The sequence below is a fragment of the Dipodomys merriami genome, unplaced genomic scaffold, assembly GCF_024711535.1.
Source record: "Dipodomys merriami isolate MVZ:Mamm:240054 unplaced genomic scaffold, mDipMer1.0.p SCAF_44, whole genome shotgun sequence".
In the NCBI taxonomy this organism is placed as follows: domain Eukaryota; kingdom Metazoa; phylum Chordata; class Mammalia; order Rodentia; family Heteromyidae; genus Dipodomys; species Dipodomys merriami.
Window position 1 is genome coordinate 1,168,245 of NW_027206002.1, and position 19,800 is coordinate 1,188,044.

The 19,800-nt window shown below is 40.6% G+C and overlaps 1 protein-coding gene and 1 non-coding gene across 2 annotated transcripts in view; one reads left to right on the plus strand and one right to left on the minus strand.

Annotated features, from left to right (window-relative positions):
* Positions 1-19,800, plus strand: part of LOC138807895 (DNA repair protein RAD50) — a 70,937-nt gene that overhangs the window by 9,985 nt on the left and 41,152 nt on the right. The window contains exons 3-10 of the mRNA XM_069993704.1: positions 1,056-1,207; positions 3,782-3,967; positions 4,379-4,583; positions 9,426-9,554; positions 10,841-11,006; positions 12,970-13,163; positions 14,802-15,008; positions 16,982-17,164. Of these exons, the coding sequence (XP_069849805.1) occupies positions 1,056-1,207; positions 3,782-3,967; positions 4,379-4,583; positions 9,426-9,554; positions 10,841-11,006; positions 12,970-13,163; positions 14,802-15,008; positions 16,982-17,164 (1,422 nt within the window). The remainder of the gene's footprint in view (positions 1-1,055; positions 1,208-3,781; positions 3,968-4,378; positions 4,584-9,425; positions 9,555-10,840; positions 11,007-12,969; positions 13,164-14,801; positions 15,009-16,981; positions 17,165-19,800) is intronic.
* Trnaa-ugc (transfer RNA alanine (anticodon UGC)) lies at positions 9,038-9,107 on the minus strand. Its single transcript has one exon. It is a non-coding gene; the product is annotated as a tRNA-Ala (tRNA).

The following is a 19,800-nucleotide window of genomic DNA, read 5'->3' on the forward strand; positions in this document are numbered from 1 at the left end:
CCAAGGACTGGCTATGCAACTATTCTAAAGAAATATGAGGGGCTGGGAATGTAGCTGAGGGGCTGGGATTGTGGCTCAGTGGTAGAGTGCTTGCTTAGCATGCATGAAGCCCTAGGTTCCATTCCTCAGTACCACGTAAACAGAAAAGGCTTGAAGTGGCGCTGTGGCTCAAGTGGAAGAGTGCTATCTTTGAGCACAAAGAGGCTCAGAGACAGAGCCTGAGTTTAAGATCCAGGACTGGCCAAAAAAAAAGAAAGAATGGTAGTAAGTAAAGGAGGTAGATAATATTGTGTCATTTTAATAAAACAAGTATTCTTTTCCGTGTGTGTGTGTGTGTGTGTGTGTGTGTGTGTGTGTGTGTGTGTGTGTGTGTGTGTGTGTGTGTGTGTGTGTGTGTGTGTGTGTGTGTGTGTGTGTGTGTGTGTGTGTGTGTGTGTGTGTGTGTGTGTGTGTGTGTGTGTGTGTAATTAATTTTTTGTTGTTGTTGGTTGTGGGGCTTGAACTCTGGGCTTGGGCGCTGTCCCTGAGCTCTTCAGCTCAACTCGAGCACTCTACTGCTTGAGCCACAGCACCACTTCCGGTTTTCTAGTGATTTATTGCAGATAAGAGTCTCATGGACTTTCATGCCTGGGCTGGCTTTGAACCATGATCCTCAGATCTTAGCCTCCTGAGCAGCTAGGATTACAGGCGTGAGCCACCAGGGCCCTGCTGTGTAATTAATTTTATTTATATTTTGGTGCTAGTCCTGGGGCTTGAACTCAAGGCCTGGATGCTGTTCCTGAGCTGCTTTTTTGCTTAATGCTTAACACTCTTACCACTTGAGCCACAGCTCCACCTGTGGCCTTTTTTTGATAGTTAATTGGAAATGATATTCTCACAAACTTTCCTGCTCAGGCTGGCTTTGAATGGCAATCCTTATATCTCAGCCTGAGTAGCAAGCATTACTGGCATGAGCCACTGGCATATTCATTTGAATAAGCAATGTTGTTTATACTTTTTAGAACTAGCATTCTGGTGCTTTCTAAAATAGCATAATTATTCTTTCACTTTCAAAGGTTGCTCAAGAAACAGATGTAAGAGCCCAGATCCGTCTGCAGTTTCGTGACGTGAATGGAGAACTTGTAGCTGTGCAGAGATCTATGTTGTGCAGTCAAAAAAGCAAGAAGACAGAATTTAAAACTCTGGAAGGAATCATTACGAGAACAAAGTAGGTCTTCATGACATATTTGAGTATCTTTATTTTTAATCTTTTATATTTGTTAAGAGTTAGGTTTTTAAAATACAACTTTATTTTGGTAAATACTTTAATTTTCTTTCAGCAGGACTTTTTAGAGTTGTTTAAATTTGTAATAGAATTGGATAAAAAGTGTGAGGTTGGGGCTGGGAAGGTGGCTCAGTGGTACAACACTTGCCTTGCATGCCTGAGGCCCTGGGTTCAATTCCTCAGCACTGCATAAGCAAAAAGACAAAAGCCGGAAGTGGCGCTGTGGCTCAAGTGGTAGAGCGCTAGCCTTGAGCTGAAGAGCTGAGGGATAAAGCCCAGGCCCAAAGTTCAGGCCCCACGACTGTACCCCCCCCAAAAAAAAAAAAAGTGTGAGGTTTCCAACTACTCACTGCTTCTACATATTCATACATGGTCCCTCCCACCAGCATCATTGCATTTTTCGATACTATTAATGAGAGTGGGTCCATTAAAGATTCAGTAATTTATGAACAGTTGCTGAATTAAAAACACATAATCATTCAAATACAGGTTGAATGAATAAAAAATTCCAGTATCATGTATAGGGATGAGAAGCTGACAAGTAGGGAAATAATTTATTCCTAAATCATTATCAGTAGTGTTAGTCAAATATCATCTTGTTATGGCTTTCGATTTTGTTTTTTTTTTTTTTGATTTTTTGGTCGTGGGGCTTGAACTCTGGGCTTGGGCACTGTCCCTGTGCTCTTCAGCTCCAGGCCAGTGCTCTACTGCTTGAGCCACAGCACCACTTCCGGTTTTTTAGCAGTTTATTGGAGATAAGAGTCTCACGAACTTTCCCCCCCCCCAGGCTGGCTTTGAACCTGGATCCTCAGATCTCAGCCTCCTTATTAGCTAGGATTACAGTCGTGAGCCACCGGTGCCCGGCTAGATTTTGGATTCTAGGCTTTATCCTTGTTGATCAAAGTACCTAATTACCTTCCTTCTTCCCTTCCTTCCTGGTATATATGTGTGCACGTCTGCACTGGGACTTGGGTGCTGTCTCTTAGTCCCTTTTTTTTTTTTTTCCTTTCGTTCTAATCCTAGAGTTTTAACTTGCAGTCTGGGTGCTGTCTCTTAATTTTTCTCTTAAGACTGGCCTTGTCCCAGCTCCACTTCCAGCTTTTTTTTTTTTTCTTCTGTCATAGGACTTGAACTTAGGGGCCTGGGCACTGTCCCTGAGCTTTTCACTCAAGGCTACCACTCTACCACTTTGAGTCACAGCTCCACTTCTGATTTTCTAGTGATTACTTGGAGATAAGAGATTCCCAGACTTTGCTGCCGGGGTTGGCTTTGAACCATGATCCTTAGATCTCAGCCTCCAGAGTAACTTGTATACAGGTGTGATCCACTAGCGCTTGGCTATTCTAATTTTGCTCTATATTTTCTTTGTAGGTAATCTCATATTCATCACTCAAATTGCTATGTGTTCACAAGTGACTCACAAATGTATTTCTCTAACCAGACCTCTGTTTTCCAGACCCTTTTCATTTTCTACCAATTGTTCTAAAGATAGCTCAGATTCAACATGGCCACAACAATGGCATGATTCTCTGACCCCTTTTTTAAAAAAAAACAAACTTCCTAGTAGGTTGTTTTGCAGTACTTTTCATCCTAGTGAATGATTCTTCTCTCCATCCAGCGACACACACCCAAGGACCTAACTCTTGATACCTTCCTTGCTCTGTATAACCTAATCCATTACTAAATGCTAGGATTTAACCCAAGTGTTCCCTGTATCTGTTTTTATTTCTTGTCTAAGCTATTGTCATCTTTCCATGATGTACGGTGATAATCTGCTGGTCTGTGTGTATCTATTCTAGCCCCCTACAGAACATTTTCAGTATGCTGCTCAGTGTACTGTTTTCCACATTAGTTACACAGAGAAGGATTTCATTGTTCAATTTCCACACATTTATAATCTAATTGTTTGCACTTCATTGTAGTTTTTTTTTTTTTTGGTGCTCAATAAGTGAAATTTTTTCTCTTAAAGCGTTTTGTTTTGTTTTGTTTTTGAGACCAGGTTTCACTATGTAGCTTAGGCTGACCTTGATCTTGGTAGGTAACCAGCTGGCCTGGACTTCACTGGTTTTTTGCCTCAGCTTCCTGAGTACCAAGATTACAGGCCTGCTCATTGTAGTATTTTTTTAAATATAAGTTGGAATGCATAAAAAAACAGTAAAGACAAGTCAGATACTGCCTTTGGCTGCCCTATCCATCTGTTAATAGACAACCCTTCTAGACCATGTGTTTTTAGATGTTTTTAATTCATCTTTGCTTCTCTGTTATTGATCATATTTTATTCACTTAAATATCTTATTTTTGATTCTGGGCAAGGAAGATAGTTCATTTTCTGTATATTATGTATAAGTATTAAATTATTGTATTTAAAAGTTAAAATATGTAAAAATTCTAGCATTTTTGTACTGTTATATGTTTTCTTCATCAGTGAATGGTTCACTGATGAAGAAAGGATTAAGTAATAGAATAGATACTACATGAGGTTATTTTATGTATGTTCTTGCTTTTTATTTTCTCTAGGCATGGAGAAAGGGTCAGTCTTAGCTCTAAATGTGCAGAAATTGATCGAGAAATGATCAGTTCACTTGGCGTTTCCAAATCTGTTCTAAATAATGTCATTTTCTGTCACCAAGAAGATTCAAATTGGCCTTTAAGTGAAGGAAAGATGCTGAAGCAGAAGTTTGATGAGATCTTTTCAGCCACTAGGTTTGTAACTTTTTTTGTTGGTTGTGGGGCTTGAATTCTGGGTTTGGCCATAGTCCCTGAGCTCTTCAGCTCAAGGTGAATGTTGTACCACTTGACCCACAGCTCTATTTTCTGGTGATTAATTGGTGATAAGAGTCTTTCCTGCTTGGCTGCCTTTGAACCGTGATCCTCAGATCTCAGCCTCCTGACTAGCTAGGATTACAGGTGTAAGCCACTGGTGCCAGGCTGGTTTGTAACTTTGTAACTTCCTGACAATACCAGGGTTTGAACTCCTGAATCTTGAACCTGCTTTGCTTCCTTCCTCAGAAGTTGCTCTTCCACTTTAGCCCACAGCTTCACCTCTAAATAAACCTTAATGCCTGGCTATACTATATTTTACTTAGCCAGAAGTTTTATTTCTTATCTTCAAAGGTACATTAAAGCTTTAGATACACTTCGTCAAGTCCGTCAGACACAAGGTCAGAAAGTAAAAGAATGCCAAACAGAATTGAAATATCTGAAACAAAATAAGGAAAAAGCTTGTGAGATTCGTGATCGGATTACTACTAAAGAAGCCCAGTTAGCATCTTCAAAGGAAATTGTCAGGTCGTATGAGAATGATCTTGAACCATTGAAGGTAATTTGATTTATTTCTTTTTTGAGATTGGGATTTGAACTTGGTGTCTGAGGCTTGCTTTTACTCATCGGCTGGCACTGTATGACTTGAGCCACACCTCCCACTCTCATTTCTTTTTATAATCAATAAGTTATATATAGCACATATTTGTGATATACAATATGATATTTTAATGTATGTGCACAGTAAAAAATGGTTAAGCCAAAGATAATCACCATGTATATTACCATATCATTTTTTTTGTGGTGGGAACACTTAAAATCTATTAGCAATTTTTAAATACACAGCAATTGATTCTTGTGCAAATAGCTACTTGGTAAACGAAGGATTTTTTTTTGTTTTAACTATAGTGGCATTTACCTCTAAGGTACACAATTGACTATTAATGTATTTAATTTGGTGCTAATGTGGTTTTCTAGACAGGTACTGTGCCAGTTAGGCCATGCCTCTAAGCCTAAAGTACTTTATTTTTATATTAATATATATTTATTTCAAAAATTATCACAAGCTCAGTGTGGATGGTTAACACCTGTAATCCTAGCTACTCAGGAGATGGAAATCTAAGGCCAGCATGGGCAGGAAAGTCCCTGTGAGACTCTTACCTCCAATTAACCACTCAAAAACTGTCACTGTGGCTCAAAGTGGTAGAGTGCTAGCTATGAGCATAACACCCAGGCCCTGAGTTCAAGGCCTATGACTGACCAAAAAAAAAAATTACCACAGACTAATAGATGTAATATCTTAGGTCTATATTAGATGGTGAGTCTTTAAATTACCCAGAGAATCTAGACTTCAAAAAAGATAAGAAAATAGAAGGTAAACTGTTAGGGAAGAGGAAGAAGGAAAAGATTAAACTTTTTTTTTTTTTCCCTGCCAGTTCTGGGACCTGAATTCCGAGCCTGGGCACTGTTCCTGAGCTGCTTTTTGCTAGCACTCTACCCCTTGAGCCACAGCATCACTTCCTGCTTTTCTGTATGTGGTACTGAGGAATTGAACCCAAAGCTTTATGCATGCCAGGCAAGCACTCTACCACATTCCCAGCCCAAGATTAAACTTTTTTTTTTTTTTTGGTCAGTTGTGGGGCTTGAACTCTGGGCCTGGGCACTGTTCCTCAGCTCTCCAGCTCAAGGTGAGCCCTCTACCACATGAGCTACAGCACCACTTCCCAAGATTAAACTGAATAGTATAGATCATTAGCTGTTGAATAGTAATTACCTAATCTTATAATTCTGGGTTTTTAGGACATACTGATCATTTCCTCAGTCATTCATTTTTGTGATATTGGGGATTGAAACTAGGACCTCACAACTGTGAGACAAGTGCTCTTACATTGAGCCCTGCCTCCAGCCCTTTTGTTTGTTTTTGACGTGGAGTCTCTCACCAACTTAGCTTGGGCTACTCTCAAGCTCAAGACTTTTCTGCCTTTACCTCCAAAGTAGCTGAGATTATAGGTGTTGTGCTACCATGACTGGCTTCTACCCTCCTAATCCCCCCACACCACAGTATTTGCCTTGAACTTGAGTCTTATTTGAGCTCTCATAGCTTTTTTTATTTTTTTATTTTATTTTATTTTTTTTGGTCGGTCGTGGGACTTGAACTCTGGGCCTGGGCGCTGTCCCTCAGCTCTTCAGCTCAAGGCGAGCGCTCTACCACTTGAGCTACAGCGCCACTTCCGGTTTTCTGGTGGTTTATTGGAGATAAGAGTCTCACGGTCTCTCCTGCCCGTGTTGGCTTTGAACCGCGATCCTCAGATCTCCTCGATCCTCAGATCTCAGCCTCCTGAGTAGCTAGGATTACAGGCGTGAGCCACCAGCGCCCGACAGCTTTTTTTATTTACCAGTGGCACTCTGCCACTTGAGCCACACTTCCAGTTCTGTTTTTTGCTGATTATTTTAAAGACAAGAGCTAAGAGCATAACTTTGTTGATCATTAATGAGTACAAGGACAGGAAAATTGGAGTTGTTTTTTGAAGACAGCCAAAGGAATCCATATAGTTCAAATGAAAAATTCATTTAGGAAATGTCAAGTTAGAGCTACGTGCTAATACATAGTCTGTATGAATAATGACATGATTCTAGCCAAGGTTGTTGTAAAAGTTGAAGCTTTTGTGTGCTTGTTTGTGACTAATTCTGTGTTTCTTCAGAGCCTAGCCCAGTGCCTAGGGGCCCCAGCAGGAGGTAGTAAATACTTAGTTTCTTTCTTTTTTTATTTTGTCGGTCATGGGGCTTGAACTCTAGACCTGAATGCTGTCCCTAAGCAATTCAGCTCAAGGCGAGTGCTCTACCACTCCGCTCTACCGCTCTACCACTCCGCTCTACCGCTCTACCACTCGAGTATCTGCCACTTCCAGTTTTCTGAGTGGTTTATTGGAGATAAAAGTCTTACGGACTTTCCTGCCTGGGCTGGCTTAGAACAGTGATCCTCAGATCTGTCTCCTGAGTAGCTAGGATTACAGGTGTGAGCCACCAGCGCCCAGCTAATATTTAGTTTCTTTATTGTAACACTGACTGAACCCAAGTTGCATCTCTCTCTGTACAGGTACTCTGCCACTGAGCTACACCCCCAGACCCAAGTATTTATTAAAAAGATGATTTCCAAAGTTCTTTTTTTAAGGTCTATAGGAGAATTCTAGCCTGCATCAATCTCAAAGTTTGGGTCAGATCACTTGTCCAGCATCTTTCCCCAAAAGACGATTTCATTCCAACTCTTAGGATGCATGCCTTCTATTTACAGATTACCTCCTTGTTTCCACCCTACCACACCCTATTCTTTTATCTTGGCCCCTTTAATGCTAGAAATAACTTGCTTCTAATTTCCTTTTCCACCCACAAATTCATGGTGCAAAGCTTTGTATGACCTAGTGTTACAGTGTCTCTCACAAAAATTTCTTCTAGAAAGTTTGTTTGAATTCTTACATTAATTATAAACATTTAATTATATTTAATTATATAATTATATTTGTTTATTTTTATGATGACACCGACCTTTGAACTTAGGACCTTTGTGCTTGCTAGGCAGTTCTCTATTACTCTAGCCATGCCTTCAGTCCTTAGTTGATGTCTATGTATGTGTGATGATTCTGGTTCTTGAAATTAGGCCTTGCTCTGCTTCTTTCTCTTACTGCTGCTGTTCTACCACTTAAGCCACAGTTCCACTTCTAGAGTTGAGAGTCTTCATATTTGTCTACTTGGGCTGGCTTTGAACTGTGAACCTTAGATGTCAGCCTTCTGAGTAGCTCGGTATAAACCACTAGTGCCTAGTCCCTCAGTTTAATATTTGAATGTGATATGAAGTAAGGTTTGAAGTTTACTTTTTTGTACAGTACTCTGAGCTTATAATTTTAGTCATCGAACTACATCTTCCAGTCCTTGTCGTCATTCTCCTCCTCCTCCTTTTCTCTTCCTCCTATTTTTTTTCCCCTCCAGGTTCTATTTGTCTTGCTGAGCTTTCATTCTTCCTTCCTCAGCTTCCCTGGGGCTGGAATTAAAGGCAAACATCACATTAGGAAAGCCATCTGCTAATCTTTTTTTTTTTTTTTTTTTTTTTTGCCAGTCCTCAGTGCCTGAGCACTATACCTGAGCATTTGCTTAAGGCTAGCACTCTACCACTTGAGCCACAGCATCACTTCCAGCTTTTTCTGCTTATTGAGGAATCATACTCGGCTTTGTGCATTCTAGGCAAGCACCCTACCACTAAGCCACATTCCCAGCCCCTCCTAATCTTAAAGTATGGTTTTATAAAAGTCCTTCAGTTTTCCTGCTTAGCATGTAGTCTTGTAAGGATTAGAAAGAATTTGTAGCAGCACCTAGTACAATGTCTAGAATACAATATTTAGTGATACCTATGACTATTACTGGTAAAATTACATTTTTGTTAGTTTTTTCTTTGTGATAAGCTTGAACTCAGGGCCTGGGCTGTCCCTCTGAGCTCAAACCACAGCTCCATGTTGAGCTTTTTATGGTTGATTGGAGGTCCCACAGACTTTACTGCCCATTCTGGCTTTGAACCATGATCCTTAGATCTTAAAGCCTCCTGAGTATTGGCATTATAGATATGAACTCACCATTTCCAGACTGAAAATATTTGGACTAAAGTATTGCCTTCCATTGCCTACAGATTCAGAATGTATTACTAATTCACTGTGAGTTTCTACCCTGCTCAGAAATTCTGATAGCTTAACTTAGGAGGCTCAGTGGTAGAACACTGGTGGTCTAGCATGCTGTAAGTCCTAAGTTTCATCCCCAGCATTGTAAAAAAAAACAAAAAGATTAGCCTTTTAAGGAGTAAATTCTTTTATTTTTTTTATTTTTTTATTTTTATTTTTATTTTTTATTTTTGGGTCCAGTCATGGGGCCTGAACTCTGGGCCTGGGCGCTGTCCCTCAGCTTTCAGCTCAAGGCTAGCACTCTACCACTTGAGCCACAATGCCACTTCCAGCTTTTTTTCTTTTTGCTTATGTGATGCTGGGGAATCGAACCCAGGGCCTCATGCATGCAAGGCAAGCGCTCTACCACTGAGCCACCTTCCCAGCCCCAAGGATTAAATTCTTAAAAATGTAATACTCCACATATTGCAACACAGCATCTTAAGAATAATGACTAGTGTGTGCATTGTTGAGGTCAGGGCATGAGGTTGAAAGTAGAATTTAATTTCTGCTTTATCTACTAGGAGAGCCTGTGGACATATCACTTCCTATCTTTGATGTTCAATTTCTCTGTCTCTTCTACAGTCCTGATAGTAGCATTAAATATTTTCTCAGTGTTCGCATTAAGTGCTTGGCCTTTGCAAATCCATCATCAGCATTGTGAATTCTATTTGTATAGAATACTTATTTATTTTCAGGATCGTCTAAAAGACATTGAAGATAATCTTGCTAAAGTAATGAAACTTGACAATGAAATTAAGGCCTTGGATAGTCGAAAAAAGCAAATGGAGAAAGATAACAACGAACTGGAACAGAAAATGGAAAAGGTTTGTGGTAGTAGAATTTTGTTTTACATAAAAATTTTTTATATGTTCTAACAGACTTAAACCAGTTTTGCTGCCTACATTTAGGGGAAAATATCTTGATGTTTATGTTACTTGTATGTGTATACTAATGAAGGATTTTGAAGATTTGGTTTGTAATTCATACCTCAAATTGACTATAATAGTACACTAAAGCTTTTGTTTTTAGGTTTTTTTTTGTTTTGTTTTTTTTGGTGCTCATTCTGGGCCTTGGATTCAGGATGTTGTACTCTTGCCAGCTTTTCTTGTAATTCTTTTTTTTTTTTTTTTTTTTGCTTATGTGGTGCTGAGGAATCGAACCCAGGGCCTCAGGCATGCAAGGCAAGTGCTCTACCACCTTCCCAGCCCTTGCCAGCTTTTCTTTTTTTTTTCTTTTTCTTTCTTTCTTTTTTTCTTTTTCTTTTTTTTGCCAGTCCTGGGGCTTGAACTCAGGGCCTGGGCACTGTTCCTGACCTTCTTTTGCTCAGTGCTACACTCTGCCACTTGAACCACAGTGCCACTTCCAGCTTTTTCTGTATATGTGGTACTGAGGAATTGAACCCAGGGCTTTGTGTATGCTAGACAAGCACTCTACCACTAAGCCACATTCCCAGCTCAAATATATTTATGGATTTATTTATTTATGGCTATACTGGAGTTTGAGCTGAAGGCCCCCATGCTTGCTTGGCAGGCTCTGAGCCATATGCCTCTAGTTTGTTCAAGTTTTCTTGCTGATAGCTGATACTCTACCACGTTAGCCACATCTCCATCCAATTCCAGCTTTTTGCTGGTTACTTGGAGATAATATTCTCTGGGATTTGTTTGTATGGTCTTGCTTTACACTAAGATCTTTTCAGTGTCATGATCCACTAGCATCAGGCAATAAAACTTTTTTCTTTTTTTTTTTGATTTGTTGTGGGGCTTGAACTCTGGGCCTGGGTGCTCTCCCTCAGCTCTTCAGCTCAAGGCTAGCGCTCTACAGAGACTTGAGCCACAGTGCCATTTCCGGTTTTTTCTTTTTTCTTATGTGGTGCTGAGGAATCAAACCCAGGGCCTCATGCATGCAAGGCAAGTGCTCTACCACTGAGCCACCTTCCCAGCCCTACTTCCGGTTTTCTGGTGGTTAATTAGAGATAAGAGTCTCACGGATTTCCTGCCCAGGGTTGGCTTTGAACTGCAATCCTCAGATCTCAGCCTTCCTTAGTAGCTAGGATTACAGACGTGAGCCACCAGTGCCGGCAAATAAAACTTTTTATTTTGGTTTCATGCAGGTTTTTCAAGGAAGTGATGAGCAACTGAATGAGTTATATTACAATCATCAGAAAACAGTAAGGGATAAAGAAAGGAAATTAATAGACTGCCAACGTGAACTGGAAAAATTAAATAAAGAATCTAGGCTTCTCAATCAAGAAAAATCAGAACTACTTGTTGAACAGGGTAGGACAAATTATTTACTTTTTTTTTTTTTTTTCACTACTGTAATTTATATCTTCAGCCTGAATGAAGAATCTCTAAGGAATTAGACTGAAGGAAAAGAAAGCAAATCTCAAAAGGTTATGTTTAGTATGTTTCCATTTATCTAACAATTTTTTTGTGGGTTTTTTTTTTTTTTTTTTTGTGGGTGTTTTTGGTCAGTCATGGGGCTTGAACTCTGGGCCCACTTGAGCCACAGCACCACTTCCAGTTTTCTGGTGGTTAATTGGAGATAAGAGTCTCACAGACTTTCCTGCTGACTTTGACATTTGATTTTTTTTTTTTTTCTTTTGTCAGTAGTGGGGCCTGAACTCTGGGCCTGAGCACTGTCCCTCAGCTCTTCAGCTCAAGGCTAGCACTCTACCACTTGAGCCACAGCGCCACTTCCGGCTTTTTCTGCTTACGTGGTGCTGAGGTATCGAACCCAGGGCCTCATGCATGCAAGGCAAGCATTTTACCACTGAGCCACCTTCCCAGCCCTTTCCTGCTGACTTTGAACCATGATCCTCAGATCTCAGCCTTCTGCGTAGCTAGGGTTAGAGGTGTGAGCTACCAGCACCCAGACATACTGGTGTTTTGTTTAGTTTTGTTTTGTTTTTTTGTTTTGTCGTGGGGCCTGAACTCTGGACCTGGGCGCTGTCCTTCAGCTCTTCAGCTCTTCAGCTCAAGGCTAGTGCTCTACTACTTGACCTACAGTGCCACTTCCAGTTTTCTGAGTGGTTTATTAGAGATAAAGAGTCTCACTGGACTTTCCTGCCCAGGCTGGCTTTGAACCGTGATCTTCGATCTCAGCCTCCTGAGTGACTAGAATTATAGGCGTGAGCCACCAGTGCCCAGCTTGTATTTTTTTTTTTTTTTTTTTATAGCTGCATGTGAATCTACATTGTAAAGAAATACTAGCACATTGTGTTTGGCTTTTAAGGTTCCTTTTACCACCACTACATTAAAAGGATAGTATGCACAGTGTATTGTACATGCCAGCTCTTGGAATTTTGCAATACTTAAATATACTCAATTAACATTCTAAAGTATTAAAAGTGAAAAGAAACTACTAAGCAAGCATTTATAGCAATAATATGAATTCTCCAATTATTGTTTTGACTGCATTGTAATTTTTGTATTGCTTTCTATTTTATGTTTTTTACATCCATGACTTCAGAGTTAAGTGCTTGTACACCAAATATTGCAATCACCTTTCTCTCTCTTTTTTTGGTCGATCATGGGGCTTGAACTCTGGGCTTGGGTGCTATCCCTTCACTCTTCAGCTCAAGGCGAGCACTGTACCGCTGGAGCCAAAGCACCACTTTTGTTTTTTTGATGGTTAATTGGAGATAAGAGTCTCACAGACTTTTCTGCCCAGGCTGGCTTTGAATCATGATCCTCAGATCTCAGCCTCTTCAGTAGCTAGGATTACAGGCGTGAGCCAGCAGCACCTGGCACCTTTCTCTTATTGTACATGTAATATAACAACCTATAGTTTTGGTGCTTAACAGTATTCCTTTTTTATATTTAATAAAAGATATTTATTTGAATAAAAAAAGTTAATTGGAAAGAATTGCTAAGTGTTTTTCTTTTTCTTTTTTTGGTCTGGTCATGGGGCCTGAACTCTGGGCCTGGGCGCTGTCCCTCAGCTCTTCAGCTCAAGGCTTAGCGCTCTACCACTTGAGCCACAGCGCCACTTCCGGCTTTTTTTCTTTTTGCTTATGTGGTGCTGAGGAATCGAACCCAGGGCCTCAGGCATGCAAGGCAAGCGCTCTACTACTGAGCCACCTTCTCAGCCCTCCCTCCCCCCTTTTTTTTTAAACTATTTTTTTTTTGTTGTTTTTTTCTTTTTTGGTCCTGGGGATTGAACCCAGGATGTTGCACTTGCTAGGCAAGCGCTTTGCCACTGAGCTACATCCCAGTCCGTTTTTCTTTTTTTTTAAAGGTCGTCTACAGCTGCAAGCAGATCGCCATCAAGAACACATACGATCTAGAGATTCATTAATTCAGACTTTGGCAACACAGCTAGAATTGGATGGCTTTGAGCGTGGGCCGTTCAGTGAACGACAGATTAAAAATTTTCAGAAACTTGTGAGAGAGAGACAAGAAAAGGAAGCAGAAACTGCCAGCCAACTGATGGTAAAGATTTTGAAATAAAAGATTTGCATGTTCTTTGTTTTGTTTTGTTTTTGGGCCTGAACTTAAGGCCTAGGTTGTCTTTGGGCTTTTTTTGCTCAAGGATAGCAGTGGAGACACACCTCTTCTGACTTTTTTTTTGGTTAATTGGAGATGAGTGTTAGAAACTTTCCTGCCCAGGCTGGCTTCAAACTGCACTACTCCTATCTAAGCCTCCTGAGTAGCTAGTATTATAGGTCAGTCCCTGGCTCTGTTTTTTCCCTTTTTTTTTTTTGGCCAGTTCTGGGGGCCTGGGCTCACTGTCCCTGAACTTCTTTTTCTCAAGGCTAGACCTTAACCACTTGAGCCACAGTGCCACTTCTGGCTTTTATTTTTTCTGTTTATATGGTACTGAGGAATCGAACCCAGGGTTTTATGCATGCTAGGCAAGTACTCTACCACTAAGCCACATTCCCAGGCCCTCCATTTTCTTTTTTTTTTTTTTTTGCTGGTCGTGGACCTGAACTCTGGGCCTAGGCACTATCCCTCAGCTCTTCAGCTCAAGGCGAGCACTCTACCGCTTGAGCCACAGCACCACTTCCGGCTTTTTCTGTTTATGTGGTGCTGAGGAATAGAACCCAGGGCCTTATGCATGCAAGGCAAGCACTCTACCACTGAGCCACCTTCCCAGCCCCCCTCCATTTTCTTTTTGTCAGATTCTCATGAGTTTCAAAATTTTTGGATGAGTCTACTTTGGCATATTTTTAGATTAATGTTTAGGACAGAATCTGCTGTCAGGTAGGGAAAAAACCCTCTATGAAAGCAAATTTTTTTTTCTTTTTTTTGGTCATGGGGCTTGAACTTAGGGCCTGGGCACTATCCTTTAGCCCTTAAGCTCAAGGCGAGCACTCTACCACTTGAGCTACAGCGCCACTCCTGGTTTTCTAGTGTTTATTGGAGATTAGAGTTTCACGAACTTTCCTGCCCAGGCTGGCTTTGAATCGTGATCCTCAGATCTCAGCCTCCTGAGTAGCTAGGATTACAGGAGTGAGCCACCGGCGCCCGGTTTATGAAAGCAAAATTTTAAGTTTATAAGGGTCAAAATATGAATAAAATCTAAAATCTATATTTTGTTTTAAATAAAAATTTTTTAAGGTTAGTTACAAAGTTTGCTGGCCGTTAGTAGTTATCTCTATTTTTTTTTTCTTTCTGTCCTCAAGGCCTAGAGCTCTCTAGGAACTCTTACCTTTTGAGTCACATCCTCAGCAGTTTCTGCTCTAGCTTTATTTCATATAGGGTCTTGTTTTTTGCCTGGGCCAGCCTGGACTGTGATCTTTCTATTTATGCTTCTCACTGAGATGAAAGGTACATGCAACTATATCTGGTTTTTTATTGGTTGAAATGGGGGGGCCTTGTGAACTTCTTGTCAGGGCTGTCCTCAAACTTCTGTTTTCCCAGTCTCAGTCTTTCATGTAGCTAAGAGTATAAGTATAAGCCATGCCCCCCAATATTATGTGATACTTTTTACATTTAAAAGAAAAAAAAACCCAAAACTTTTTCCTGTATTTTTTTTCAGCATATGTATGTTACTAATACAATGAGAAACTTTGTTAATAAATTGCTTGGTAAAATATTATTCACATTCTTACATTATGTATTTAGAATGACTTGGCAGAAAAAGAAACTCAGAAGCAAAAACAGATAGATGAAATACGGGATAAGAAAACTGGACTGGGAAGAATAATTGAGCTAAAATCAGAAATCTTAAGCAAGAAGCAAAATGAACTGAAAAATGTGAAGTACGAACTACAGCAGTTGGAAGGATCTTCAGACAGGATTCTTGAACTGGACCAGGAACTCACAAAAACTGTAAGCTACTTAAGTAATCTAATCTTGAAGTATATGATGTTTAGACTCTTGTATTCTGAAGTATCTTTTTTTTTTTTGAAGTATCTTAACTATAACTAACCCTAACATTACAGTATCTTGACTGTAAGGTTGACTAAAATGTCAACCTTGTTTGTTATCTCATGTAAAATAATCTTTTTTTTTTTTTTTTAATTGTTTTTTAATTTTAGGGTCAGGGCGATGGTGAGGGTTAGGGTTAAGGTTAGCAGTAGGGTTAAGGTTAGTTTTAGGCTGAGGGTGGGGGTGAGGGTTAGGGTTCATGTAAAATAATCTTGTCTGAATATTTTAATCATCCATCTCTGGTTCTCAAAACTATGGATTGAAATTTAGAATCATCTAAGAATTTTTTTTTTCTGCTGGTTGTGGGGCCTGAACTTTGGACCTGGGCATGAACTTTGGACCTGGGCACCAACCCTCAGCTCTTCAATTCAAAGCTAGCTCTCTACCACTTGAGCCACAGCCCCACTTCCAGCTTCTGCTTATGCTGTACTGAGGAATCGAACCCAGGGCCTCATGAATGTAAGGCAAGCATTCTACCACTGAGCCACCGTCCCAGCCCCTGAGGAATTGTTTTATATGTGTGTTGCTGATGTTTGAACTCAAGAGCCTCATGCTAAAAGCAGTTGCTGTTAGCACTGAGCTATACCTCCAGTCCCCAGTTCCATCTAAGAAGCTTTTCAAAGATACATGTGCTCATGTGCTGTTCCAATCAACAAAACTAGGTGATTATCATGACTATCCTCTAAGAACCACTTCCCTAAGAATAAAAGCAAGTATTTTTCCTTTAGATTCCATAGTGTTGTTTTTTTATGACTATTTTACCTTGTTTCCATTTTTCTGTGGTTAACTTCCTTAGCCAATCTCTTCAAGAATTTAGTAGTTGTCTTTTTTCTAATTTGTCCTCTACCTTCACATCTCCATTTCCAAAGTAAGCATCTTAAAGCAGTGACAGTTTTCTCTTAAATCCCATCTTGATCATTTAAGTAAACATTAGTTTTTCTCACTATTACAACACATTTCTGCCAGTTTAGCATTGTCTCACAACATTGTCTTGTTGGAAGACACCGTCAGGGGGAGCACATCACACTGTTTTTGTAATATCTACATGCGGGAAGTGGGTGTGTTAGATATTTAATAAATACTTAAATGTTGATTGAGAGTAGTCTACTAAAACTTCTTTTTTTCTGATTCTCACTTTTTCTTTTTGACTCTTCTAGGATTACTTACTAGTTATCTTATTATAACCTAGTAAGATAAGGGTAAGAGTTTTCTCTCAAGCATTTTTTTTTCTCTATTCATTCTCAGATGTAAGACTCCCACTGCACGCACTCTCTCGCTCTCTCTCTCTCTCTCTCTCTCTCTCTCTCTCTCTCATTTGGCTCCTCTTCCCTCTTCCTTCTCTCCTCTTCCCTCCTTTTCTCCTTTTCTCCCCTTTCTTCTTCTCTCCTCCTCAATTCCAACTTTTTTTTTTTTTTGGGTCCAGTTGTGGGGCCTGAACTCTGGGCCTGGGCGCTGTCCTTCAGCTCTTCAGCTCAAGGCTAATGCTCTGCATTTTTTTTTTAAGTCAGCTGTGGGCTTGAACTCTGGTCCTGGGCACTGTTCCTGAGCTCTTCAGCTCAAGGCTACACTCTACTACTTGAGTCACAGTGCCACTTCCAGTTTTCTGGTGGTTAATTGGAGATGAGAGTCTCAAGGACTTGGCTGCCTTGGCTGGCTTTGAACCTTGATCCTCAGATCTCAGCCTCTTGAGTAGCTAGGATTACAGGCATAAGCCACCAGCATCTGGCTCTCTCAAGAATATTTATGTCTTTTCTCTTATTATATACAAGTCATAATATTTTTATTTCTGAGTAGTAGTTAATTTTGCATATATTTTGTCCTTAGTTTTGGCTGAGAATATCTAAACCTGCACATTTGTTTGTATTGTTGATTAGGAACGTGAACTAAGCAAGGCTGAGAAAGACAGCAATGTAGAAACCCTAAAAACAGAAGTCATAAGCCTTCAAAATGAGAAGGCAGACCTAGACAGGACCTTGCGTAAACTGGACCAGGAGATGGAGCAGTTAAATCATCATACAACTACTCGCACCCAGATGGAGATGCTGTCCAAAGACAAAGTAGGATTTTCCTTTTGGTTCTAATTATACTGGCTGCCATTTAAAATAGTTTCTATAACGAAATATTGATTTGGTATTGGCTTTACATTTAGAGGTAAGTGATCTTAATATTCAAGTGACATACAGAGGGGTTTCAGTTATATAAATCAGGCAATGAGTACATATCTTAGGGTTTTTTTAAGTATACCTCTTAGTTTTTCCCTCCAGTCCCCACCCACAGTTCATTTTCAATATAGTGTCTAGTGAGTACTACTGCTGCATTTGTTCACAAAATGTCATCTGTCTTTCTTTCTTTCTTTCTTTCTTTCTTTCTTTCTTTCTTTCTTTCTTTCTTTCTTTCTTTCTTTCTTTCTTTCTTTTTTTTTTGGTCTGTCATGGGGCTTAAACTCTGAGCCTGGGTGCTATCCCTCAGCTCTTCAGTTCAAGGCGAGTGCTCTACCACTTGAGCTACAATGCCACTTCCAGTTTTCTGAGTGGTTTATTGGAGATAAGAATCGCATGGACTTTCCTGCCTGGGCTGGCTTTGAACTGAAATCCTTAGATCTCAGTCTCCTGAGTAGCTAGGATTACAGGTGTGAGCCACCAGCCCTTGGCTTTTTTTTTTTTTTTTTTTTTTAAGGTATGCTCACTGTGTTATTTAAGGTGGCCTAATTCCATATTCAAGTTGATCCTCTGTCCCAGTCTTTCTAGTAGCTGAGATTATAGGGATATACCCAATGCCTGGTAAAACTTTACCTTTTTTAATCTCCCATATTAAGGTTTGAATTCAGGGCTTCATATTCACTAGGTTTGCTTGCTGTATGCCACTTGAGCAATATTGAGTTTTTTGCTGGTTATTTTGCAGATGGAGTCTTTCCTGCTTGGACTGGCTTCTGGTCTGGATTTCAACCTCCCAAATAGCTAAGATTACTACAGTCACTAGAGCCCAGCAAAACTTTTTTTTTTTTTTTTCCCAGTCCTGGGCTTGAACTCAGGCCTAGGCACTGTCCCTGAGCTTCATTTGCTCAAGGCTAGCACTACTTTACTACTTGAACCACAGCACTATTTCTGGCTTTTTCTTGTATGTGGCAATGAGGAATCGAACCCCAGGGCTTCATGCATGCTAGGCAAGCACTCTGCCACTAAGCCACATTCCCAGCCTCAAAACTTACTTTTTAGTTACAAAAAGTTATTAATAGAGAAATACAAAAACATAACATGAATATTACTGTTAATTTTTTTTTCTTTATCAGATTTTGAACTCAGTCTCAAGCTTGCTATGCAGGCAGGCACTCTACTACTGAGCCATGCTTCAGCCTTTTTTGCATTGCATATTTTAAGATAAAGTCTCATTTCCAGCCTGGCGCCGGTGGCTCACGCCTGTAATCCTAGCTACTCAGGAGGCTGAGATCTGAGGGTCACAGTTCAAAGCCAGCCTGGGCAGGAAAGATCGTGAGACTCCTATCTCCAATAAATCACTAGAAAACCAGAAGTAGCACTGTAGCTCAAGTGGTAGAGTGCTCGCCTTAAGCTGAAGAGCTGAGGGACAGCACCCAGGCCCAGAGTTCAAGTCCCACCACCGTCCAAAATAAAAACAAGGGGGGTGGGCTGAGAAGGTGGCTCAGTGGTAGAGTGCTTACCTTGCGTGCATGAGGCCCTGGGTTTGATTCCTCAGCACCACGTAAGCAAAAAGAAAAAAAAAAAATGTTGGAAGTGGCACTGTGGCTCAAGTGGTAGAGTGCTAGCCTTGAGCTGAAGAGCTGAGGGAAAGCGCCTAGGCCCAGAGTTCAGGCCCCACGACCGGACCCCCCCCCCCCAAAAAAAAAAAAGGTCTCATTTCCTACATGGGCCACAATTTGCCTATTTTAGGCTATTATCATAGCTAGAATAACGGGTGTGTGCCAGTGTGCCTAGCTCTCAGTTGAGAAGTGGGGGTGGGGGGACCGGTAAATTTCATCAACTTCTCTGTCAGGCCTGGCCTCTAAATACAACGCACCCAATCTCAGTCTCCCAGATATTAATAACAGGCATGAACTACTGGTGGTAGGTTGGGGATTTGAATTAGGCAGAACACACTTTCAGCCTCATTTTTTTTCTGAATCACACTTTTTCTACCAGGCTAGTCTGGACCATGATCCTTCTAATTATGCTTCTGCAGTAGCAGAGATGTCAGGTGTAGGCCACCATGCACAGCATTTGTTTTATTGTTTTTAATAGGGTCTTTTAAACTTCTTTGCCAGGGTGGTCTTGAACCATGGACCTCCTGGTCTCTTTATCCTAAATAGTTATGGGTACAAGTCTTAATGCTTTAACTATTGCTTTAACTTTTTTTGTGTGACATTGCTGGGGCTTGAACTCAGGGCCTGAATGCTGTCCCTACTCAAAGTTAGTGCTCTGCCACGTGAGCCTCAGCTCCACTTCTGGCTTTTTTTTGGTGCTTAATTGGAGATAAGTCTCATGGATTTTAATGTCCGGCTAGTTTTGAACCGTTATCCTCAGATCTCAGCCTCCTTAGAACCTAGGATTATAGGCATGAGCCACCAGCTCCCAGATGCTTTCACTTTTTTCCCCCCTAACATTTGTGGGGCTTGAATTTAGGGCCTGGGTACTGTCCCTGAGACTCTTGTGCCTTAAGGCTAATGCTCTACTGTTTGAGC